General features: G+C 35.8%; 1 protein-coding gene across 1 annotated transcript; it reads right to left on the bottom strand.

Annotated features, from left to right (window-relative positions):
- Positions 1-9,423: 9,423 nt before the first annotated feature.
- Positions 9,424-25,908, bottom strand: LOC120202905. Its single transcript, XM_039203261.1, has 6 exons — positions 25,904-25,908; positions 19,246-19,911; positions 11,958-12,389; positions 10,722-11,576; positions 10,487-10,555; positions 9,424-9,871 (listed from the first exon to the last, which is right to left on the bottom strand). Exons 2-6 carry the CDS (start codon positions 19,819-19,821, stop codon positions 9,851-9,853), a joined length of 1,953 nt encoding a protein of 650 aa, XP_039059192.1. The 5' UTR covers positions 19,822-19,911; positions 25,904-25,908; the 3' UTR covers positions 9,424-9,850.

Here is a 25,908-nt window from a genome sequence, read left to right as displayed (position 1 = left end):
TTTTTCCCTTGAAAATTTGCTAAGCAGCAGAACAAACTATAGAACAACTGGGAAGCAAACCCTCAAGATAAGAACACTCGCTGCAGAAGAAAACAACAACATATTGAAGAAGGAAACACATAGCATAATCATAATCAAAGATGAAAAAAAGCTATAGGGAATCAGCAGTGAGTTGAAGAAAGCATACCTCCTTTAGTTAAGATTGATTTCTTGTTATGCCAACGAACAAAACAAAGTGAAATTGCGAACAGAGAGCAATGAAATTGGAAAGTGATATTTCTTCTATACTTACATCAACATGTTTACTTCAATTATGCCTCCAATAATTTGTTTACAAACAGCAAGTCTTGGTCGTCCAACTAACAGAGCCAGACAGGGTCCACGTTTATTTAAATAATGTCCCCTCGTCTATTAGTCTCTGTCTTCCGTATGGTGGGGTCTTCATCATTAATTCATTACAACCAAGTTGATCCCATTTGTGTCTCTCATCTCTATTATGTTGGTCTTTATCGATAAACTTGATCCTTCATGAACAGCCCTACCAATCCAACGCAAAACCATTGCAATCAACCATGTTTTATATGAATATATATAAACTACACAATTAGTCATCCACTTATTACCTCGTTTATGTTTTAGTCACCCAACTATCATTTTTTTTACAAAATCATATCAAACGTTATGTTTTATTTTTGTTTTGATCATCCATTGATAGATTTAACCGATGACTAAATAGAATCGGTGATTTTGTATTGGTATAATAACAACTTTAGTCCAAAAACTTACACATTCTATCAAATTGATCCTAATTCTAAAAAGATTACTCTTGATATTTTAAAATCACACCAACTTAATCCCTCTTTAAACACACATTTAAGAAGTTGCATAGGTTTGACATGCAACTTATGAGGGGTAGATGGTGGAGAGGGAAAGAAATAGAAAACAAATTTGAACACATTTAAATCATGTCCCCCCCTCGTCGATTAGTCTTCATCTTCCATACGGTGGGGTCTTCATCAATTAATTCATTACAAACAATTTGAACACATTTGTGTCTCTCATCTGATGATATGGGGTCCACGTTTATTTAAATTTTAATATTTTAATATTATATCAATTTAGCCACTGACCTCATACGATAAGATTTATCTTATAGTGATAAATGGTGGGTATCATTCGAGTAAGAGTTAAATGATGAATAAAATCATTTTTTATTAATCTACCGTAATTATAAGTAGTAGTATTTGTTTTAGAAATTCTCAACTATTTAACAATAAACATTCTAATACTCTACAATTAATGGTGTTCAAACTCATGACCTCTAAGAATAACAATTATTCCTTTTAACTACTGAGGTAATTCGGTTCGTACATGTGATAAATGAAATCATCCACTTTCAACAAGAATTGAATAATTATCCATTTAGTTCTCTTTTCTTTTATAAATTCAATTCTTTTATAATTTCTTAAATAAACATCAATTCTCTCCTTTCAAATCTTTAATTGAATTTATTGAACTTCGAAGTCGGTCTAGTATTGTTAATATGAGAAATATTTATTTTAGGTAGCGAAGATTGAAGACGACAATCATAGTAAAGACATAACGAAAAAATAAAAAATTAAATAACACCAAACACGCTTAAATACTAGCATACTATAAAAAAGAACCTAAATTTCTGCTACGAAAATCTCTTAGAAGAAAGACAACAAGCTATGTTAACGCCCACATAGTAAAGCACACTAGAAATACGATTCTATTATATCCATTTGAGGAGTTATCACCGATTAAACAAGACAATCATAACAGATTTGTTAAAAAAATGGGGTTATTCGTCAACTCTTAAAATTGTAAGGGCTAACATGCAATTTGACCAAATAGGTAGATGTATTAACCCACGTTGTTTGATTACCCATAATAGAAAAGGCTGTAATCGAACAAAGTTGGTTCAATTGCACTTGTGCCAACTCTTACCCACATGACATTTAGCAACGTGGGTTAATATGAGAAATATTCAATCTGAAGTGACGGTAGAGATGGGGTGGAGGCCGCAGAAATGAGAATGGGGGTTAAGATGTAGAAGTATGCATAGAAGGACACGTTCTCCTCTCAAAGGATTGTTTCAAGTACCTAGGGTCTATGATACATAAGGATGGGGGTGTAGATGATGACGTTACACACCGTATAAAGGCGGGATAGCTTAAGTGGAGGGCAGTTACTGGAGTTTTGTGTGACAAGAAGGTGCCTCAAAAACTTAAGGGAAAATTTTATAGAATGGCAATAAGACCAGCGCTGCTGTATGGATCAGAATGTTGGGCAATCAAGAAGGATCACGTAAGGAGGATGGAGGCCGCAGAAATGAGAATGCTTCGATAGGCATGTGGTAGGACTCTGTGGGACATGACACCAAACTCTGCTATTAGGATGTCCTTAGGGGTGGTGCCTGTATCCGAAAAATTGAGGGAGGGAAGACTACGGTGGTTTGGGCATGTCCTTAGGCGACAACCGTCGGATGCGGTCAGGAGGGTAGAGTCAATTACAGTCGACGGTGCCAGAAGGAGATGACGACCAAGGCGGAAGTGGGAAGACTGCTTAAGATCTGATTTGAAGGATTTAACCCTTACCGAGGACATGACCTCTAATAGGAAATTATGGAGACTTAAGACCAGGGTAACCGATTAGTGCGGGTAACATCCATAGGGTGTAACATTTCTGTCTTCTTTTAATGTCTTTATAGTAATTTTCATGACTTCTACTTTTTATACGTTTCTGTCATTGAAATTAATGAAGGCTTAGAACTAGGGTAGCGGATTAGTGTTGCCTTAGTCTAGGTTTTAACCCATTTGACTTTATTCTTTCTCGTAGCTTGCTATCGTTGACTTCTGTGTATCATTCTCTTCATGTTTCTTCTTTTTAATTTTAGTCGGGTCTTACGTTTCTGTCTATATGTAGAAATTATTATGCAGGGATTTATTAGCAAGGATTACTTCCCATTACATGACGCGGATATGAAGACTACATATGAAGACTGTTCAAATATGTATTTACTTATTTATTTATACATACATTGCATTTTATCTTTATCTTCAATTTTCTGACTGCCGGATGTCTTCCACGGAAGATGCTCTTAACCATGCGTTGGGGGCAGCCTACTACTCTACCTCCCTCTTATCCCATTGCATATGAGAATAGGGTTTTGTTGTTGTTGTTGTTGAAGTGACGGTAGAGAAGTGTATACAACGCTCTCATTTAAGGCGTGAAGATTGAAGACGAAGGAAGAAGCTAGGGTTATCAGTGTATCAATAATTCTACCATGTGTCCTTCAATGGTAGCCCAGTTAGATGTCTTGACGTCACCGCTTGTCCAATGAGTGACATCAGCGAACCAATTTGTGGCATGTGGGATTCGAGATGGCACGTCCCGACCGGCTTGGCTCGGTGGAGTTGAGTCGACTCGGCTTGCTTTTAATGAACCAGCGTATATGACCACTATTTTATCTATGATGTGCGCCTACCACATTTTCAGTGTACTATGAAATTAAATTCGACAGTTGGCACAACCCTTGTATGCTAATATTACCCTTAAATTAACACATTAAATCATTCCTTTTTACATTTCATTTTTGTGAATGGCTTCCAGTGATGTGATTTGTAAGCTATTTCTAATCATATAAATAAGAATAAAGAGCAAAAACTTTAGAAAAATATATGATTTTCATTAAAAAAAAAGTAATATATATATTATATACACGAGTTGAACAGTAGCAACAACGTACGCATATAGAGATTGTCTTTAATCACTTAATTAGTGTATATTTAAAAAGTTATTTAAGCACTTGAAAATAAACTTCGTATATAAATAATGTGTGATTTGTAAATCTCATGGCCAAAACTACTTGTTTTTGAGCTCTCAAAAACAGTTCTTAGACTTGGTTAAACTCATATCTACATCGGTCAAGGATAATTTTAGATATTTAGATCCTGAATATTCTATAATTCAATAATTATTTATGATTGTCGTACTTATGAGTTTGATCAAATTTAAGAACTGTCTCTGACATATGAAAATCAATAAGTTTTAGTCATGAGATTCACAAATCACACCTTGTTTATATATGAGATTATTGAAGTGTTTAAATATAATCTCCTAAACATATGTAATTACTGAGTGAATAAAACCAAGACATATATATGTGTATTGTCATTCAGTCAATTCATGTTTATGCTCACACAAATACATGTCTTTGACACATGTGCGTGTTGCTACGTTTTCTATTTAAAAAAATCAACTCATTATTCTCATCTATTTCGTTAGAAACTTCATCTGAAAAATATGTCACACCAATAAAAAAACGTCTTACTAAAAACACCTTCTACATAACATATCTTAATTAAAAGAGTGTTGTTTTTAAAAATAAAATTATTTAGGTGTCATTTACTTAATTAAATATAAGATGCATGATATTCTCACAATATTGCCAATTTTACAAAAAATGCACACAAAGTTCAAATTAGCATGCATTTGACAATTGCAATCCTTCAACAGATGGAAGTGTGATATTTTATGTTGGACCGTTGGCATGCTGATCATATACTTACTTCCAAATATATATATATATATATCGATATCGGTTTCAGACTTTTAGTCCAGGTGTTAGAAATTCAAGATGAAACATAATTTTCCATTGATTTTTTGGGGGAAAAACAAATAATAATAAATAAGTTCAAGTACGTATGTACTAATGTGTACACGTCAACGACCAGACCAGCATGTGTTTTCTATTTGACTTTTGCGTTTTTGTTAATAATAATTAAAGAACATTTTTTTAATTAATAGATAGTATTTGATGTATTGACCAATTATCTAGATCGGATTTTACAAAGGCTCGTTATAGAGATGATCATTCCAATTCAGTTTGTTCTATTCACAGACGTTAGAATTTAAATCTCTGACTTTATTTAAGAAATATAGTATCTCATCCTACTAAAACAAATTATTGTTGATAATTAAAGAGATATTTTATATTAATAAATAAAGTTCATGTAGTAATAACAAGAATATAATTGAAATTAAATAAAAGTAAAAATAAATAATACATCAAATTAGCTTTAGATTTTTAGGTTTTCTTATCTAATTCAATGGAAAAGACCTTTTGAGAGGAAGAAGAAAAGAAAAATGAAATTGTGAGGGGAAAAATGAAATTAGTGCATATAAAATAATAATAATACATGCTAGTTTAGGTTTTTATTCTTTGAAATTATTTTTAATAGAGTATTTGATTCATTGATATGATTGATTCATATCAAGTATAAATAAAGATTCATTATTTAAGCAACTCTCATAATCTAATTTGTTTTATTTATAATATTATGATTCAAATCATAAACTTTAGTAAATGAATTTATAATGTGAACAACTCTCTAGGATTCAAATCATAAACCTTATTTATAGTATTATGATTCAAATCATAACAATTTAATAATAATCAATCTTTGCTTTATAACAAAATGCAATCAATCAATCCAGTGGCGGATCTATGTCTTGTTTACGGTGGACACTTGTTCACCATGAAATATGAATTTATTTCTATTTGTCTTCTATTTTAATGATTGTACTCACCTTAAACTTTTACGTACTCATACAAAAACTTAATATTGTTAATATATGTATACTCACCTTCAAAAAAATATTTTTATATCCGTGACTGAATTTTAATCATAAAATAAAAAATCCTAAATAATGATCCATTAAATGTTTCCCATACCACCAACTCCTTGAACCAATGGAGAATTTCCAAGGACAAACTTTGGTATGAAATATAAATCTCATTAAACTCAATAAACAAATCAAGTGATAGGCTTCACTTATAGCATTTTTTTTAATCAATGCGTTAAGTTGTTGCTTTGTTGTTTATTAATAGAGTTTTGGTATGAAATGACACCATCTTTCCTTTTCTATAAATTAATAATTCAACTATATTCATGTATTGTCATATTTATATATTTTATTATATCATAATTAATTTAATTTCAATGATTTTTAAATTTTTATATACTTATGTCGAAATAATATTAACAAGTGTTAAATATAATGATGTTATATTACATTCTAAAAGAGATTATTCAAATTTACGCTTTTAGATATTGTTGAAAGGAATAAGTACGACCTATATATATTGAACATAGATTATAAAACGAACAGAAAAATATATAAATTTTATATTTATTATTTTATTATTTTATAAATTCATTATTTGTATATTATATTATAAGTTTAAGGGTCACCTTTGTCTATGTACTAGACCTAATTTATCATTTTCGTTCCTATCGTATTTTAGCATAAATTTAACTCTCAAAGTTGTTTAATTGCATCATTCTATATCCTATCCCTAACTTAAAACCCTAAATTGATAACCTTAAACCTAAAGCATAACCATATAACATCTAAACCCTAACCTTAATTTATAATTTAAAACACTTAATTTAGAGTTTTAAGTATGAGGTAAGATATAAAATGATGTAACTATGTAATTTTAAAAATTAAATTGATACGAACATATAATAGATACAAAAATAATAAATTGAGTATATTATATAAACAAAAGTTACCCTTTTTATCTATATATTATTTTATATTAATTGTATCTACCGGCACCAATACCACATAAATGGTGGGGGAAAATAGTAAAAATCTCAACTGCCCTGGGAAGGGAGGACAATAATTCAAAGGCAGAAAAGTTGTGACAGCCTGCATACATAGTACAGATTTGTAAGGAAAGAGTTACTGTCTTTATTTATTTATTTTGGATATTATTAATAATGTTGTATAAAAATATTTTAATTAATTTTGCTTTTGTCGTTTTGTCATGCTCCTTTTTATATAATATGAAATTTTATAGGCCAAATACTTAAATAATAGTGTAATATTTTAAAACCTATAATATTTTAAAACTGTTGAATAAATATCTGATATTTTTAAATATGATTATATAAATGTTTGGTTTTTAAAAACTTTTGAATAAAGGGCTTAACAAATTTTGAAAATTCTAAGTCTTTATTGAATTGTTTTAAAAGATTTGATTCTAATTTTAATAGATTTGAAAATTTTACTTTTATTTATAGAAAAGCTTGCAGACAATGTAATAGCATTGTTAAAATATATTTATATTCATTAACAGTGGTTGGTTCAAGTGGTAAGCAGATATTTCGAGTTCGAGGCTTTATGTATACATAAATTTTTTGTTGAATACTCACCCACGACGCGAGTTGGTCCAGCGAGTCAGTCCGGACTTATCATATGCAATTCTTCAATTTTGTACTATTTCCTCATTTCATGCATTCAAGGTACCTAATTTTGTAAATCCCAGGGCGGAATAAAAAATTTATTAAGACGGGGTTAAAGAATTTTTTTATTTTTTATAAATACATTTTTTTAAATTGAGGGACGGGGCGTCGAGTAAATTTTATTTCTTTATTTTTAATATATATATATATATTTAATATTAATTAATATTTTAAAAAAATTGGAAAAGCCTAAAGTTTTAATTTGACCCTCAAATTTCACCCAATTAATTAAAAAAAAATTCGGTTGTTACAGTCTTTGACAGGGAGAGTACCCATTTAATAATGTTAGTACAGAGTATGAATTTGATCAAAAAAAGTACAGAGTATGAAGAACGCGAATGACACGTGCATATAAGTTCTTCGTACGTGCGAGAAATTATTTGATTATAAGCGAATCGGTTCGGGTTGATACTCGGAGGACAAGTGGGCCAGTCAAAACGTGGAGGTTTGGGCCGGAAAGTGGGGTCCACTAAGAGGTTTCGGTTTCAAGGAGGGAGGTGGGCAGGCGGCGCCACTTCACTAAGATGTTCGGTGCTAAATTGATCCCAAAGTCACACACTTTTCCCGAGGCAGTATATGTAATATTAAATATATTTTTGGGTAAATTATATTAAATATCATCGAATTTGTCAATTAATATGATTGTAATTTTGAATTTTAATATTGTATGTAATTATATCATAAATTCTCATAAATAATTGAATGACATAATAATTTGATGCTTATATACGTTGATGAAAATAAATTTATTACGTTGTCCGTTAGCAATTCATTTGTTTTGGTTTGGACGAAAAGTCGTGGTAAGTAAATAAATGACCGTTGATCGATATTTTCTTATGACAAAAATAAAGGCATACTAAAGAATGTATGGGTGAAGGAGAAGGAAGTGATCAGAAGGTCCCTTCTCAATCGTAGTTGAGAAGTATTTACAGTGACTTTAATTGATAGTGTTAGGCATAGAGTCATTATGATTAGGTCAATGGGCAAAATAAAACTAGATATCAGATTCTTAGATTTTTATTCGTAGATCACGTGAGTCTATTAAGGATGTTCTCCATGCAACTTAGTTGACCTGAAGGATGTAGACTTCTCGTAGACTCCTGTAAGCAAAGGAGCTATTTGAAGGTGTTTGATATATATATATATATATATATATATATATATATATAACGACGTTGATTAGTTTAGAACAATTACTACTACTTTTAACCAAGCATTCAAATAGCAGCAAAATAACGGAATAGCGGTCGCTATATCGCGGTCGTGGTGTGTCCGAAACCACTATCGCGGAAAATAGCGTTGTGAAGTGGGATCACACTAATAATGGTGGATCGCTGCCTCAATTTAACAGATAACGGTCAATCGCGACAATAGCGGATCGCTTTCTGTTATTTTTTTATTATAAAAAAACAGCTTTTTGTATACCCATTTTTGTTAAAAATAATATTATTGAAAGTTTAGACCCTAATTTTAAATTTTTTAAATCCACTCGTATGAATGGCCGAATGTGAGACACTCTTCTTGTGTAATGGATTCGCATCCATCTGATTCATTGTATATATGCAATAACAAAAACAAAAGCTTTGAGGTGAAGATCACACAGCCCCTTACAGTGCAGACGCAGTGGTACGTGAGAATGAAGTCATTTCTTTGATCAACAGTCAGTCCAAAATTTTACACACATTCTAGTAACGGTCTAATTTATAATTAATGTAAATTATGCAATGCAATTGTCAAAATATACGACACAATAACAACAATAGAATCGATCGCACAATAAAAAAGACATCAATATTAAACTACATAAAACCTTGAGAGTAGATGACAACCTAAAATAGTAAGATTGTTTAGCCTGAAATCTGACGACAGATGAAGAATCTTTAGGATTGATACACAATGGTTATTTGCTACCATACACTGTTACATTGATGATAAAAGATTTAAGAGTTCCACTTTATAGCTTTTCAATGACTAATAATGAGTAAAAGATTTAAGAGTTCCACTTTATAGCTTTTCAATGACTAATAATGAGAAATTATTCCACAAGTTCTACATTGAATATTCACAATTAAAATGGCTTTCGTTGCATGTTTAAGGAGCATGCTCTGTGTGCAGTTACAGTAAGGCTTATGGCAATCATTGCAGCAGCTCAACCAGAACAACAGTGGAAATAATAAGCATCCAATACCCTTTTGAACAGGCAATAGTTGCAACATTAGCAGCAACTTTTTCATTCGTTGTAGCACCACTTTTGACCCCTTGAAAGCATTCTTAACCTCCATAGCCATCTGTATTGCTCGAAGTTCAGCAGTAGTTGTATTCAGCACACCAAGAGCACCCGAAAACAAAACAGACACCTATCCACATTGAATTACAGAGAACCTTGAGGCTTTAATCCGGTGAAGGGATAAAGTTTTATCAAATCCTTGTTCAAACACTGATTCATTCTTCGCAAGTCATCAAACTTTAATCAAGGAAGAGAAAAATAGGAGGGGCTGCACTCGGATCGACTAGTTTTCTGCTACTATACACTGTTACATTGATGATAGATGATGTTTCAATATGTGATCATAAGGGGAAAGTCAAGTGATTAATGTATAAATAAACTCATAAAATTTTGAAGGCCAAAGATTTATTATTAGTTTCCAACAGGTATAAGTGAAGCATCCTTCAATAACTTAAAAAACTTTAGGCTAATCATCTCTAGCAGTTTCAGTAATGCCCTACAACAAATTAACACTACATTAGGTGATACAGGTAAACGAAATCTTATTACAATGACAAAATCAAGGTGTCTCATAATACAAATAATATGTACCTCACTTTGCAAAGATACATTAAGTGAGACATTAAGGAAATAAGAATTTTAAGTATTCATGCACTTTTGAACCTAAGATGAAGAAAGCACTATCAAAGAACCATCAAAGAACCTTTCTTATTGAAGTTAAGAATAACCATATGCATTATAAATATAGATGTGCATACTTGATTCAGGTCATTTGGAGTTAGAAGTAGAAAAACTGCCTTGATCTTTTATAGAATTTTCCATTTCTTCGATGAGATTTTACATTTAATAATTCTCAAGAGAAATTAATATTATTTACGATAAAGAAAAGAAGAAAAAATTAAAATGAATTTAGACTCACTTGGGTGTTAGAAGTTGAAGGCTTGCTTTGGTCTTCTTTAGAATTCTCACATTCTTCGATCATGACTCGCTGCTATGATCACCAGGTGAAAATCAGAATCTAATACAATTTTCTTATCTTATCATGTACAATCATAGTCAGCAACCTCACTGTAGTGTGAATAATGAGCAGTTGTCTTAATTCTAAATAATACATGGCATCCTGTTATGGTCACAGGACATTTGAGAAAACATACCTTTTCTCTGAATAGCTGTTGTATGGTGCTATTAAGGCTGCCTTCCAAATGAACTTCTTCTCCTCCCCACTTCTGTAATTGTACTTTGTTCAACATTGGAGTGTTTGAGTCTCCTTGAGAGAACATCTTCATCTTCGGGCAATACTGTACAACTATATTTTTCAAGGATGGGAATGAAAAGGTATAATTCCCTGATGAGCAGAAGTTTTCTAGCTTTGGTAGATCTTCAAGTTCCAAACGGTTGAGTTGGGGGAAACTGATTTCATCATCGTCATCGTCCCCACCTTGTATTATCTCTTCTATATTTTTGCAATTGATTATACTCATTTCTTTGAGCTGCACTAGACTTTCGGCTGTGGGATGTGTGATTAATTTTATGATTCCATCACATCCATCTATTTTCAAGGTCACTAGATTTAGGAAAGATACCGAGGATGGAACTAGATTACCTTTTAATGTATGGCAGAGCTTAACATGCAAAATCCTTAGATTTGGAAATCCTTCCTTTTCCTTCCATAGATGCATCAATGCCGGAAGAAAGCTAAGCCTTAAATCAGTTATCTGAGAGAGTAACAGCGATGCAGGCTTTTCCTCACCACCTTCTTCACTTTGGATTACCATCTCTTTGAAATAAGAAAAGCTTATTTCGAGTGTTTGATGATTGGGTAAGGCTAATAACCAGAACAAGTAAGATGGCAATAATTGCTTATGATACCCCTCAAGTGTGATGACTTTTAGGTTGCCAAAGTGATGAGACATATGTTGCTGTTGTTGTTGGCCGTCGCAATGACATATGATGTCTTTCAGTCCAGCATTCCCTCCCAAAGTGAGTTGATGTAGATTTGGAAACGTACACTGCACAATTCCCCATTGTTTCGTTAACAACACAAGCATAGGATGCCTTGCTCAAAATTGAAAGAGTTCAATACTAAAAAAGTAATTCATACTGGAAAAAAATATTTCATGGAAAAAAATATTTCATATAAAATAAAAGAAAACATAACACCAGAAGAATTCAAGTTCAGAAAATAACTTATTGCTACAGCTATGCACATCATGTTTTATATTTTCCATTCTTTTAACTTTTAACTCTTACATATTAAATAAATTTAACTAAAAGTGAAAACTTCTTACATATTAACTTTCAATATCGTCTTTCAAAGAAAAAGTTGGAAGATGAGTAAATAAAATGCATGCGATTTTACAGATAGGAAATATCTATATCTTTATGCATACCTTTTCATGGAAGATATATGGTACTGTTGCTCTGCCCCATATTTTTAAATCCCTTAGCGAGGGAAACTCAATCGGATTAATTCCAAAGCAAAATCCTTTTAGTTTTGGAAGAGAATTGAGTACCAAAATGTCAAGTTTAGGGAACACACTTATGCTGCCGTTAATCCTTTCTTCTTCGGTTGCCTCTAGTATTCCCTCTATTACCCATTCCATTTTATCACAATCATAAACCTCAAGTGTTTTCAGATGCACAAAGCTTTTAACCATGGATGAAGTAAATACATACTTCAACTTATGGCAATTCGCCACTTTCAAAATTGTTAAACTTTGAACACCAAAAGACATTAATGGAAGTTGATCATCAATATGCCATATTTTCTCAATGCCATAGATTGAGTTCAACTCCAACTCTTCCAAGGCAGGACACGAAACCTGCAAATATATAAAACTCATGTTTCATATTCCATCATGAATAATTCTTTCTTAATTAATAATTATCATTCAAAAAAATATATTTTTTAGAAAGTCATAAATTCTTTTTGAATATTATATAAAGATAATAAAAGATATAATTAAAAACTCTTATAATAATATTTTATAATTGTTTTAAATTTTGGTTTTCTTTTCGTAAAATTTTCAACTGAATTGATGTCACTTGACTCGTAATAATAGCGTAGATATAAATAAATATATACTCTTTTATCTAATTTAAAGGGAAATAAAGAAAATACATCAAAACAAAAAAAAATTGATGGATGCCATAATTAATAGATGAAAAAAATATGAATATAAATACCTTTTTATTTTTTTTGATAGGAATAGGAGGTCTCATTAAAAACCTCCCTCATAGTTGCCTCTTGAGAAGAGGCAACTAGCGGAAGGAGGAAAAGAGTACCTCAATATATTAGTAAACCCGAATTACATAAAACTATAACTTACAACATCACCCGAATTAAAATCCCAAACATAACCGCTAACAGTAAGGACATTCAACCTATCCCCTCCTTAGCTAACTTGTCCGCCTCCCAATTACAAGCCCTAGGAATCAACCTAACCATAATATCCCTACCCGAAATTACATCCCCAATTTCCCGAACCAAAGAACTGAAGAACGAAGGAGCCTCAGTAGGCCTGAAAATCCAATCCACTGCAGTCTTACAATCACTTTCGAGAATAAGTCTTCCCTTCGACGCCCAGTCCGAATGTAGAAATAGATCAATTCCTTCTTTAATGGCTTTCAACTCAGCAAACAGAGGAGGACCAGGCCCGACAGGCTTAGAGAAATAGATCACGGTAGAGCCATTCGAATCTCTCAACAGACCTCCGATTCCACCCTGCAAACCATCACTTCTAACAGCCCCATCCACATTGAATTTATAAAAATCAGGTGGAGGTGAATACCAGCACAGATCCTTCTTCTTCTTCTGAAAATTGACTGCTAAACCATCTGCAAGCCTTGGATCTCCTATTAATAGATCTACCTGGATGTTAGCTTCAGGAAATTTAGCTAGAAACCATTTGGCCAGCCTGAATCTGCAAATGAAGAACAATGTAGATCTCTCAAAATTCCATTTTTCAAACACCACTAAGTTCCTAGCCTTCCAAATCGTCCACATAACAACACCCGGGATGAAATTCCAAATAGAAGAAGAAGCCTTCAAATCAGACCATGAACTAAGTAGAGACGGGGGATCTTTGGGCAGAACAGTATTAACCTCCCATAAATTGATGAACAAATTCCACAACTCCCAAGCGACAGGACAAAACATAAATAAATGATGAATTGTTTCTTCCTCCTTTTGGCATAAAGGACATAATAACTCTTCCAAAGGAATACCTCTTTTCTTCAATTCCACTCTAACAGCTAATTTTTGGTGAGATAATTGCCATAAAAATGTTTCAACTTTTGGGGGAGCCAATCCAGACCAAACCCATTTCTTCCACTGAAAATTTCCTCCAGAGCTTCGAATTAGAGCTGATCTACAGGCCTTAACTGAGAACAAACCATCTCCACTCCCTGACCAAATTAGGAAGTCATCAACAGCATCAATCAAGACAATATTATCAATCAAAGTCATTAGCGATATCCATTGATCCAATTCCCAATCACATAAATTCCTCCTCAGACAAATATTCCAACTCCAACAATTATTATCATAGCAGCCAAAGTCCACAACTTTCCCCGTTTTGTTAATCGATAAAGCATAAATCCTAGGGAATTGTTCTTTTAAGGTGGAATTATTAGCCCAAATGTCATTCCAGAATTCGATTGATCTACCATTCCCCACTTGGATCTTGGAATTGGACCTCAGACAATTCCCAATATCGTCATTTTTCTCATAATTATTCACAATTCCTCTCCATATCCATGAATCTTGCGGGTTAACAGCCTTATTAATTGAAATAGACAAATTGGTAATATTGTGCTTGCAGCAGATCATCTCCTTCCACTGAGAATGTTTATCATTTGCAAACTTCCAAACCCACTTCCCCAGAAGCACTCTATTCGCCATCGACAAATCCAGGACACCCAAACCACCCTCCTCGTACGGTTGACACACAATTTTCCAATTCACCCAATGAATCCGCTTCTTCAAGGGATCGTCCCCCCAAAGGAATTTAGCCATCAGAGAATTCAACTTTTGATTAATCTTTAGAGGGATTTTGAAAATAAAGAGAAAGAAAATTGGCAAGGACGACAAAAAAGACTTCACTAATACTAATCTCCCTGCCATCGATAATGTTTTTGCTTTCTAGCCCTCTAATTTGCTATTGAACTTCTGCAGAACTGGTTCCCACAACAGATCCGAATTTCTGTAAGTGCCTATCGGTATACCAAGGTATGTCATAGGAAGAGCCCCAACACCACAACCTGCGAACGTAGCCCACTCCTTTAGAACCTCCTCATCCATATTAACACCAAATAACTTGCTCTTTGATAAATTAAGTTGGAGGCCTGTCATTAAACCAAAGATCCTCAAAACTCTCCTAATATTCATAATTTGAGCAGAAGAGTCCCTGCAGAAAAGTATTAAGTCATCTGCGAATTGTAGATGCGTCAAATGAAACTTATTTTCCGCCCTACCAACACTGAACCCTTCAAACAGAGCACTATCAGCAGCCTTAATCAACATTAGATTCAATAATTCCCCAACAATATTGAACAGCATAGGAGATAAACTGCAGCCTTGCCTTAACCCTTTCCCCATCTTGAATTCATTGGTCGGAGAACCATTGACAAGAACAGAAATTGAAGCGGAGGAGATACACAAATCAATCCAAGAAAGCCACCTATCTCCAAAACCCATAATTCTCAGGAGTCTCAACAATATAGGCCATTCCACCGAATCATAAGCCCTTCGAAAGTCCACCTTGAAAACAACACCTTTCCTCTCTTTTTTCCTCCAATCATCAATAACTTCATTAGCCAAAAAGACACAGTCCAATAGCTGCCTTCCGGGAATGAAGGCAAACTGTGACGGACTAACCAGAACACTAATAACAGCCGCAAGCCTTCTAGCTAGGACTTTGGAAATTATTTTATACAAACTGCCAACTAAGCTTATCGGTCTGTAATCTTCTATACCTTCAGGATTTCTGATCTTTGGAATCAACGTTAGGAATGAATGATTGACCCCGTGCTCCCAAATCCTTCCATTATAAAAGTCCTCGACAAATTTCATAATGTATGACTTCAGAGATGGCCAAAATTTCTTAAAGAAACCCATGGTGAAACCGTCTGGCCCCGGTGCTTTGGCACTATCCGAGTGGAAGACTGCCTCCCACACCTCCTGTTCTGAGAATCTAACTTCAAGAAGCTTCTTTTGATCATCTGTCAATTTAGCAAAAGTCAAATTGATTTTGTCCACCTCTAGGGTTGTTACCGAGTTAAAATTGTCCTTGAAATAATTAAAAACAAAGCCTCTCAGCTGATCCGGTTCTGAAATAACTTCCTCAGCTACCTTCAATGAAGAAATGGTGTTAAACCTATTCCTATTCAACGCACACATGTGAAAAAACTTTGTGTTTCTATCCCCCTCAATACTCCATCTCACTCGTGACCTCTGCAGCCAAATGCTCTCCTCCTTCCTATGCAAATTCCACAACTCCTTCCTCGCAACAATCATCAAGTCCCATTCTTGAAAGGAAGTCCCCTCTTCCTGTAGCTTCAATTCCAGACCATTAATTCTGGATTCTAATTCAGAAATAGCATCGGAAAATCCCCTGTGATTATTCCTTGGCCAATTCCTAATAGCCTGCTTAGTTCCTCTAAGCAGTGAAAACAGACCCCTACCACCAATACCCCTCCTTAGATTTGATAATGACGATTCCACCGCCTCAACAAACCCATCTTCCTGAAGCATGTAATTATAGAACCGAAACGGCTTAGGGCCCCAATTATTGCATTCTTCTACCAACAAAACTGGATTGTGATCCGAAAGGGATTTGGGAAGCATTTTTTGGATCACATTTGGGAACTGATTTAAAAATGATCCACTAATCAAAAATCTATCCAGCCTTACCCATGTAGTTGACTCTCTATTATTGGACCATGTAAATCGCCCCCTACTAGCGGTAAATCCATCAAATTTGATGACTGAATAAAAGACCTAAGCAGATCCATAGAGTGCCAATTCTGAGTAAACCCACATTTCTCCTCAGAGTCTAGATAAGCATTAAAGTCCCCCCCAAGCAGACCGGCAAGTTGATGCTTTGAACAGCACATAAAAAATCCCTAAAAAACTCCTCTTTATCAGCCTCTACTGATGGACCATACACATTGATAATGACACATTCAAAATTGCTCATATTAAACTTCCCTGATAATGCCATAAATCTACTACTGTTAATCTGTGCACTAACCTCAAAGTAGTTCTCATTCCATAAACATATCAGACCTCCTGCCGAACCATCAGCTGGAACAAAACAGCTGCCTCTGAGCAGATTACCCCCAAGCTTTCTTGTTAATCCACTTCTACAGACATTCAATTTTGATTCTTGAAGTAGTAAAATAGCCGGCTTTTCTCTAAGAACCAACCTCGACACTGCCCTGATTTTTTCAGACTTCCCAAGCCCCCTAATATTCCATGTAATCATTTTTAGTTTTGACATTTTATTTAATAACATTCAACACCAAATTCAATCCACAAGGTACAATCAGGAGGCCTTTCCAATCCCCAACAATTCCATCTTGAAAATCTCATCCTCTACAATTTGATTCCCCCCTTTAAAAGAAATTCCCAGCATGTCACAGACTTCCCTAGTATATTCCGCTTCCTGCCTGGCTTGAACAAAGTCTTGAGATGGCTGAGACACCTCCCTAACGTAGTCCACTGACTCCCTGTCCGTGCTACCATTCACCCTCCTATATATTCTATCATGAAATCTTACTTCCACTTCACCCTCCGAACATACACTACCCGAATGACAAGGAGCAATTCTGAACCTTCTCCTGTTCATTAAATTTGTGGACCGAGAAAAGCCCTGACTAGAATTTTTTGTAGACTCCAAACTGCTCTCCTTATCTAAGAATCTGCCCTCCACCTCATGGTCACCAGATACACTATTCCTATCAATGTCCATTTGTCTATGAGAATTTATCACATTATCCTCAATTATACTCCGCTGCTCGATAGCCTGCTCTACGATCAATTCGACGCCCTGCTCAGCTTGTACCAATTCCTTCTCCCCCCTGAAATTATAATCACGTGCCTAGGATTATCAACTTCTACAGGGACCAAAGGATTGACTAAAATGTTATTGGGCTGGAAAATTAGTTTATCTCCAATCCTTTTTACGTTATATGCAGGCCCAGAAGGACAGATTTTCATAGTAGAGTTTAGGGGAGACTCATTAACATCAGATTGGTTTTTTTCATCGGGAGAAGAACTTTCTCTCAGACCTAGTCCCACGTGACCTTCCACTTGGACAGACCTATTTTCCACAAAACCTGACAGCCCACAATTGGACTTTCCTGCATTTGACTTTCTTGAAGTAGCCTGACCCTCAGTAACTTTATTCATACCACTATTATGACCATTATTCAGCCAAGAAGTAACTTTATGCGAAGAAATCTCTGCAAAATCTTCTCCTTCAACTGCTCTTTCTGGAACACAGTCCTCCTCTGACTCGGAAAGGACAGAATCCCTGTTCACCTTGTTTGAAAATTTCTCTTCCATCTTCCTCCCCAGTTCCTTCGGCTGGATCAACACAGACCCCATGAGAATCTTAACTTTGAAAGATCTACCATAAGAACCTACAGTGACCATTTCTGGAACATCGAAGGGACTCTCCACCCTTAACAAAACCTTCGCAGACGAAAGGTCGTATCTCATCTTTGATTCTTCCTTAAAACAAATGAACCTTCCCCAATCCTTAGTAAGCTTCTCCAAGAAAGCCTCATTCCAGCACAATAAGGGCAAACCACACAGTTCTATTTGGCACAAAGCCAAAGGAACACCATTCTCATTAACTGCTGGAGCTAACCAATCGAAACACAAGGACAACACTTCCTTCTTGTTCTCCCAAGCATAAGAAAATTCATCAACAGAATTAAAAGTGATGATACAAGCCTTCCAAGCATAACCCCATCTCGACACCTGGATTCCCAATCCCTCTATCTCCAAGGCTTCCTTTACCGACTCATAATCATAAGTTGATTTCATTATTCCTGTTAATGATCGTTTCACCCACTTGAAATTGTCTGTCGCAATATGCATCTCCCACACGTTCCTCACACCAGTAGCATTACGTTTGCTACCCTCCACCAACATCTCTGACTCTTGTTCTCTTCTCTTGTTTACATCAGACCTCGCTACTTCCTTATACGTTCTGCCATCCCTGAAGCTTTGCAACGACTTTGCCTTTAGCCCATTTGAAACCAACTCCTGCTCTCTTGACTTGATCCTCAACATACTCTTCCCATCATCGACCTCCTTCTTAGTTCCCTTCTGATACTTAGCAACCCCTACCGATAATCTCCTCCCATCGAACCATCTCCCATTCACAGACTGGATAGCTTTTTCCCTACTTTCCTCATCAATAAATTGGACAAAAGCGAATGTTGAGGACTTGTACTTTGATTTCTCTAAAAACCGCGGAATGAATATTCTCACAATCTGACCATAAGGGCTAAAAAACTCTCTAAGCACACGTCTTGAAACCCTCTTACTAAGATTGTCAATGAACACTGTCCATTCCTCAGTAGAGGCAATGGACTTTTTCGAGTTTTCTGCACTTCTCTCTCTACCTATCTCACTCATCTTTATGTCATATTGTATATAAATACCTTTTTATCAAAAAGCCATGTGACGGATTGAAATGTATTTTCTATACACCACGAGCCATTGAATTCATTCAACTTCAAGATGCATAATTTATCCAATTTCAAAGTGTCGTCCTCTCTAATCTCTTCCTTTTCAACAATTAATGCCATCATATTGTCGCATTGGGATACCTCAAGTTCTTCGAGTTGGAAAAGACTTTTCGCTATGGAGAATGAGAACAAATTCTTCAACATATTGCAATTCTCGACTTTTATGAATCTTAATTGCTCAAAAGATTCAACATTTAGATCGTAAAGCCTTTCCACAACATCTTCACCTCCTTGCAGACTTAGACTTTCAGTTTTTCTGGACAACAATTTATAAACGCCTTCGGTCAAATCAATACTTTTATTAATCTTCAGCTTCAACATTCTTGATGTTTCCATCCCTCTGTCATCCTCATAACCCCACTTCTTACCTCCGATTGAAATCTTGAACCTTTCCATCTTTCCGAGAAACAAGATATCATTTGGTATGGCTTCCACATCAGGAATATGTGCTTCCAAAGTGGTTAGACGAGACAAATGCTGCAATTCCATAAGACTAGCTTTGCTTCTTGGATTCTCAATTCCCTCAATCTCCCATCCATCAAAGCTATTGTATAGGTATAGTTCTTCTAATTTGGATAACTTAAACAATACATTTAGTGGTATTAATTCAAGCCAGAAACAACTACTCAAGTCTAATAATTTTAGCTTGGTCAACTGTCCTATCTCCTTTGGTAGCATTTTCATTCTAGATCTACGGAGATCAAGGATTTCTAAATTTTCCAACTCTCCTAAGATGACTATATCTTCTACATCACAGCCTATCAAACGCAATGTACAGAGAGTTTTCAAGAAACCAAAGGAGGAAGGCAAGGTTGTAAAATTTGTTTCGCCAAATTCCAAGACTTCGAGTCTTTGCATCCCCTTAAAAATGTTGTCGGGAACTTCCACAGAGCCATACATGAAGAAAAATGTAAGGTTTGGACATTCCAACTCATCTGGGAGCTGACTAACCTTAGCATATTTTAAGCTAACAAGATGAGAGTTTCTCATTGTATCCTCCCTCTTTTCAAATACATCTTCCTTTCCTATAGCAAGCCAATGACGGTCCCTAGAAGCAATTGAAATGGCAACATCGCGGACAACATCATGCATATCAAAGCGTTCAGGTGTAGAACTAGCAAGTAACAGGGAAGAGTCTTTGAGGTCACTAACCAGTGTCAACACTCTGTTCCGCACTTTTTCCATCGTGTCAAGGACAGGAAATAAACCCAAGCCCCAACAATATTTCAGTAAGTCTTCGATGGCAGCATCATGATCCATTATACTGCAGAGCAAGAAAGTGTATTTAAGTTCCTCCCTTTTCAAATATCTGTAGCTCATATCTATGGCTGAATATGCTTCAGCTGTTATGCCTTCGGAGTTTATTTCAGAGGGTTTTAGCTGCTCCAGAGCATCCTTCCATTCATACAAATTCTCCTTGTGTTTCAAAGCCTTTGCAACTGTTGTAATAGCGAGCGGCAGTCCTGCACATTTTTGGGCGACTTCCATTGCTGTAGATTGCAAGTCAGATCTTTCAGCGATATGACCAGCCACCTTCTTAAACAGGTTCCATGCTTCAACTTCATTCAATATATCAATTGAAAGGCTTTTTTGCGAATCCATCGACTTCAATACAACGAGCTTCCTCGAGGTTATTAAGATCTTGCATCCCTTGTGTTGGTCTACTGAAGGAATTCCAAGTGTGTCCACCTGTTGTTTCTCCCAAATATCATCCAAGATGATAAGAACCTTCTTGGCTTTCTTTAATCAATCACGTAGCCGGGCTGCTCGGACATCAACGCTTGGGTCGTCGTCTAATTTCATGCCTAATTTGTTGGCGATCTCATTTTGAAGATTTACTGTGTTAGGAGTTTGTGTTACAGCTACAAAGACCACCTCATCGAACGACAGTTTCTCCTTGGCTTTTCCAGCGACCTCTTTGACGAGTGTGGTTTTACCCACACCCCCCATACCGTGCACTCCGATTATGCTGACTGTATCATCTTTCAATGCAGTCATTACCTCATCGAGAACACGGCTTCTTGATTCGAAGGCATCGTACTCTTTGACAGGTCTGATAATGTCGGTCACTTGAAGAGCAGGAAGGTAGGAAATCTCCTTAAATGCATCCTTTTGGGTCAAGAGTTGAGCTATAGCATCGGCCTCCCTGTCCGCTTTCTTGCTAAGCTGGTAACTGGACATGAGATCAGGGCAAAATCCAGCAAAACACCTCTTCATTGCTTTCTCTTCATTCTTCTGCAATTGTGTTGCAGCCTCCTCGGAGATCTTCTCATTGGCCTCTGTCAACCACCTTTGAACATTCTCAAAAAATCACCTCCCCATTCCTGTTAGCCGCTTCAACAGATTGTTGCACCCTTTCTCTTGCATCCTTTAGGTCTTGAACTTTTCTCCGGAGGTTCTGAAACTTGCTCCTGGGCTTGAATACGTAACTAAGTTGTCGTGCGGTGGGATCGACAGCATACTCAACAGCTTTGCCAGCAAGAGATCCAACAATGCCAACAAGAACGTCCATTTTTTCCCTTGAAAATTTGCTAAGAAGCAGAACAAACTATAGAACGACGGGGGAGTAAATCCTTAGCAACAGAACAGTCGCTGCAGAGAAAACAACATATTGGATAATGAAATGCGTACTTGAAACAGCGGAGTAAATATGATAATCAAAGATGAAAACAGTGTGTTAAACAAAGCATACCTCCTCTTTTTGGGTATCCAAAGCAAGAGAGTAATGAGCTTTAGAGTTTGATTTCTTCCTATTCCAACTGTGTGAGAGAGAAAAGAAGACAGAGGAAGAAACAACCAAGTTGGAAAATAATGGTGGACAGATGTACAAGTTAATTATTTAATATATGTTATTTGTTCATGCCTGCTTAGTGCATACTTTTGTTTTCTTTCTCGACAAAAGCATCTTTGACTACATCTGTGTTTGGAGATTTAAATCCAAATAACTTATCTCTACATTGTTTATTTCAAGTGGGACAAAAGCATGCATAATCTATACTTTTCTTCTTTATATTTACTTTTTTTTCAACAAAACCATCACTGATTCAGATCCTGCAAAAACGGCACCCAAATCGGACTGAACCATTTGTTAGGCTGTTGTTCTAGTCAAGTTGCAAGTTGGCAATCACAAGTTGGTCGCACAATTGTTTAATACATTGAATTTAAGAGGAGACGATTGGATAAAGGGACGGGTGGGGAGCAGCTTCCGTAGGAGACCTCCAAATTATGAAATACCCTACATAGGACTCGATCCTACGTCCTCAAGGTTAAGAACCTTGTGTTCTACCAACTGAACTGGATATATTATATGATAAGGTTTGTCGTAATCTATACCTTCATTTTATTATAAATTTGTAACAGCAAATATAATATCTTACCATGTGCATTTCCATATTTCTCTCATTTCACATTACAATAATTTCCGTATAAAAAATGGATTCAAATTGATTACTCATTTTATTCATAATCACAAGTCTAACTCATTTTATTTAAAAGAATTATATCTTTTAAATCAAAGCCTATCAAACATAATGTACAAAGAATTTTCACCCTAAAATAGTTCATCTGTGGATAGAAACTATTAGTTAACAAACGGTTAACGCTCCAAAATATGAGCTTTTTTACTCTAAAATGAAACGTTGAGAGTCAAAATGCTCTAGAAAAAAAAAAGAATAAAGGTCAAATTGACAATTCAGTAAAACATAAGGGCCTTTTTACCCTAAAATGAAATGTTATGGGCCAAAGTGCTCTAAAACGAAGAATAAGGGCAAGAAAAACCATTTTAGTAAACATTTGCGGTAATTTTGACATTATGCTTTAATAGAAAATAAGCTGAACTTGGCTTGGTTCATCCTCTTTTCTCTTCTCCACTCCCAGTTTTAACGATTCCAGTCTTTTCCTGCACAAACTAAATGTGAAAAACCGGAGCTTTTGGGATGGCGTACGTTTATGGGTTTCTCTCGGCGCACATTAGCGGGTCTAATGGAATCTGAAAAACCCATCCGTTTTCCCAGAAATCTCACAGATCCTTCACCGATTCTCTCTGTTTCTTTGCTGATCTTCAAGTTTTATATTCCCCTGGTTTAATCGATGGATTGGCGCAAACTATTCTCTTGCTCTACTGGTCAGCCACTTCGCTATTTTCCCCCAAATGTTAAAGATGGCACCCCAACTGTTCATCCTCCGCCAGAAGTTTTTGAAGAAGGTACTGCCGAGTGGAAAATCTCTCTTGTTGGGCAAGTGCTTGGGGCTACTCCGAACTTCTCTTCCCTTCAAAAAATCATTGAAAGCTTGTGGAAAAAACCTTTACAAGGTGCCAAAATTCAGGTCAGTTACGCCGGACCTAACCTTTACCTGTTTAATTTTGATACTGAATCTGCTCGTGAATGGGTACTGGAAAATGGGCCTTGGCATATTTTTAACAAGCCTCTAATCCTTAGGAAGTGGGAACCAAACATGAAAAAACTGCATTTTGACTTATCTAGAATTCCTCTGTGGGTTCATTTATACAATGTCCCGCTTGAATTGTTCTCTAATGAAGGCTTAAGCTACATCTCTAGTGCTGTAGGATTCCCTCTCTCAATGGATTCTATAACAGTTTCTAAATCTCGTCTGGAATTTGCAAAAGTCTGTATCGAAATTGGGGCCTCAGACGAGATTCCAAAGCAAGTTGATGTTATTCTTAATAATGGACAAACTGCTTCTGTTTTTGTGGAAGTTCCTTGGCTCCCACCATGTTGCAAAGCTTGCAATACTTTTGGTCATAGTGCTAAAAGTTGCAAAACTCTTCCTTTAACCTCTCACACGACTACCCAAGTCTGGAGGAAGAAGGAAGCTTCTACCTCCACTAATCCTCAAAACTCAAAAAACGTTGAAGACAAGCTGGATTCTAATCACACTTCTATCTGCGTAGAGGATATAAATTCTAAGGAACTTAAAACAAGTGACCAACCAACATCTGATGTTCAATCCTCTGAAATTTCTCCTCCGTCTCTGGATGTTATTCACTCCAAAGGAACTCTGTCTTCTTCTCCTTCCATCCCAGAAGTTGAACCTGTTCTTCAAGATCCTAAAGTTCCTTCTGTTCCTGCTTTACAAAGTTCTGCAAACAGTATTCAAACCTCTTCTTCTTCTCTTTCTAAAGGAAGCAGAGGTCGACCTCCTAAGAATTCTCCAAGTAATGCTCTCGCAGCATCAAGTAATAGGTTTGAAATTCTCAACTCGGTTGAAGATACTCAGTCAATACCTATTATTCCTGGTAAACAGCCCAGAAAAGCTGCTTCTGGTGTTGCCATCTTGATCAAAGAACTCAAATCAAAGAAGAAACACAATCTTGAGAAATCAAAACTTTCTACTGTTGACAATAAAGGAGGGGAACCAAATTCCTCAACTCAAGCCTAATGATCATCTCCTTTTGGAACGTTAGAGGATTAAACAATCCTCTAAAACAATCTAAGGTCCTCAGAAGAGCTACTCTCTACAAAGTTGACATTCTTTGCTTGCTAGAAACTCGGGTTAAGCAAGACAAATCTACTGACATTCTAGCCTCCACTTTTGAAAATTGGAATTTTTATTCCAACTATGACTTTGCCATAAATGGTAGAATTTGGCTCCTATGGAAGAAAAATCTTAATATTTCTTTATGCCATGTTTCAGATCAGAGCATTACTGTTAAAAGCAACTACAATAACAGTCCTTTCTTACTTTCTGCAATTTATGGGTGTAACGATGGAATCACTCGAAGGAACCTTTGGCAAGACCTTCGCAATATAGATTCTGATTTTGGTAATCTTCCTTGGATTTTGGGAGGAGACTTTAATGTCATCCTTCATCCCCATGAATCTTCTGCTCATGAGCATCTTAGTATGGTCACTTCCCCTGAAATTATTGAATTCCAGGAAATCTCTCACGACCTTCACCTCCTTGACCATCCATTTTTTGGCCCAATTTACTCTTGGAGTAACAAACAAAAAGATAATTTCCTTGCCCGAAAGCTTGACAGAGTTCTCATCAATCCTCATTGGCCTGAATTTTTTGCTCACTCATTTGTGGAATTTCTGGCCCCTGGTCCCTCTGACCATTGTATGGCTTTGGTGTCTCTTCACAAAGAGGTTCAATCCAATAGACCAAAGCCATTTAAATTCTTCAACTGCTGGACCTTGCACCCAAATTTTATTAATATTGTCAGCCACTCTTGGTCCACCCCAATCCAAGGAAATCCAATGAAAAAACTTTTCCTCAAGCTCAAACGCCTTAAAGCCAGTCTCAAAACCCTCAATAATGACTTCTACAGTGACATTTCTGCTCGGGTTAGGCTAAAGAGAGAAGAAATTGAAAAACAGCAAATCCTTACCTTAAGAGGCATTGAGCCAGTTGAAAAGGAGCTTGAACTGCAAAAAGACCTCACCTCCTTAGAGGAAGCTGAAGCAATGGTTCTCAAACAGAAAGCAAAAATTCACTGGCTAAAAGAAGGTGACAAATGTACCAGATTTTTCCACTCAGTCATTGCTTCTAAAAGGAAGAAAGACACCATCAGAGTGATTGTGGATGATCAAGGAAGAAGGTTGGAAACTTTTG

Source organism: Hibiscus syriacus, unplaced genomic scaffold, assembly GCF_006381635.1.
Source record: "Hibiscus syriacus cultivar Baekdansim isolate YM2019G1 unplaced genomic scaffold, ASM638163v2 tig00009009_pilon, whole genome shotgun sequence".
Classification (NCBI taxonomy): Eukaryota; Viridiplantae; Streptophyta; class Magnoliopsida; order Malvales; family Malvaceae; genus Hibiscus; species Hibiscus syriacus.
The sequence above is the reverse complement of the archived record's forward strand: the minus strand, read 5'-3'. Positions and strand labels throughout refer to the sequence as shown.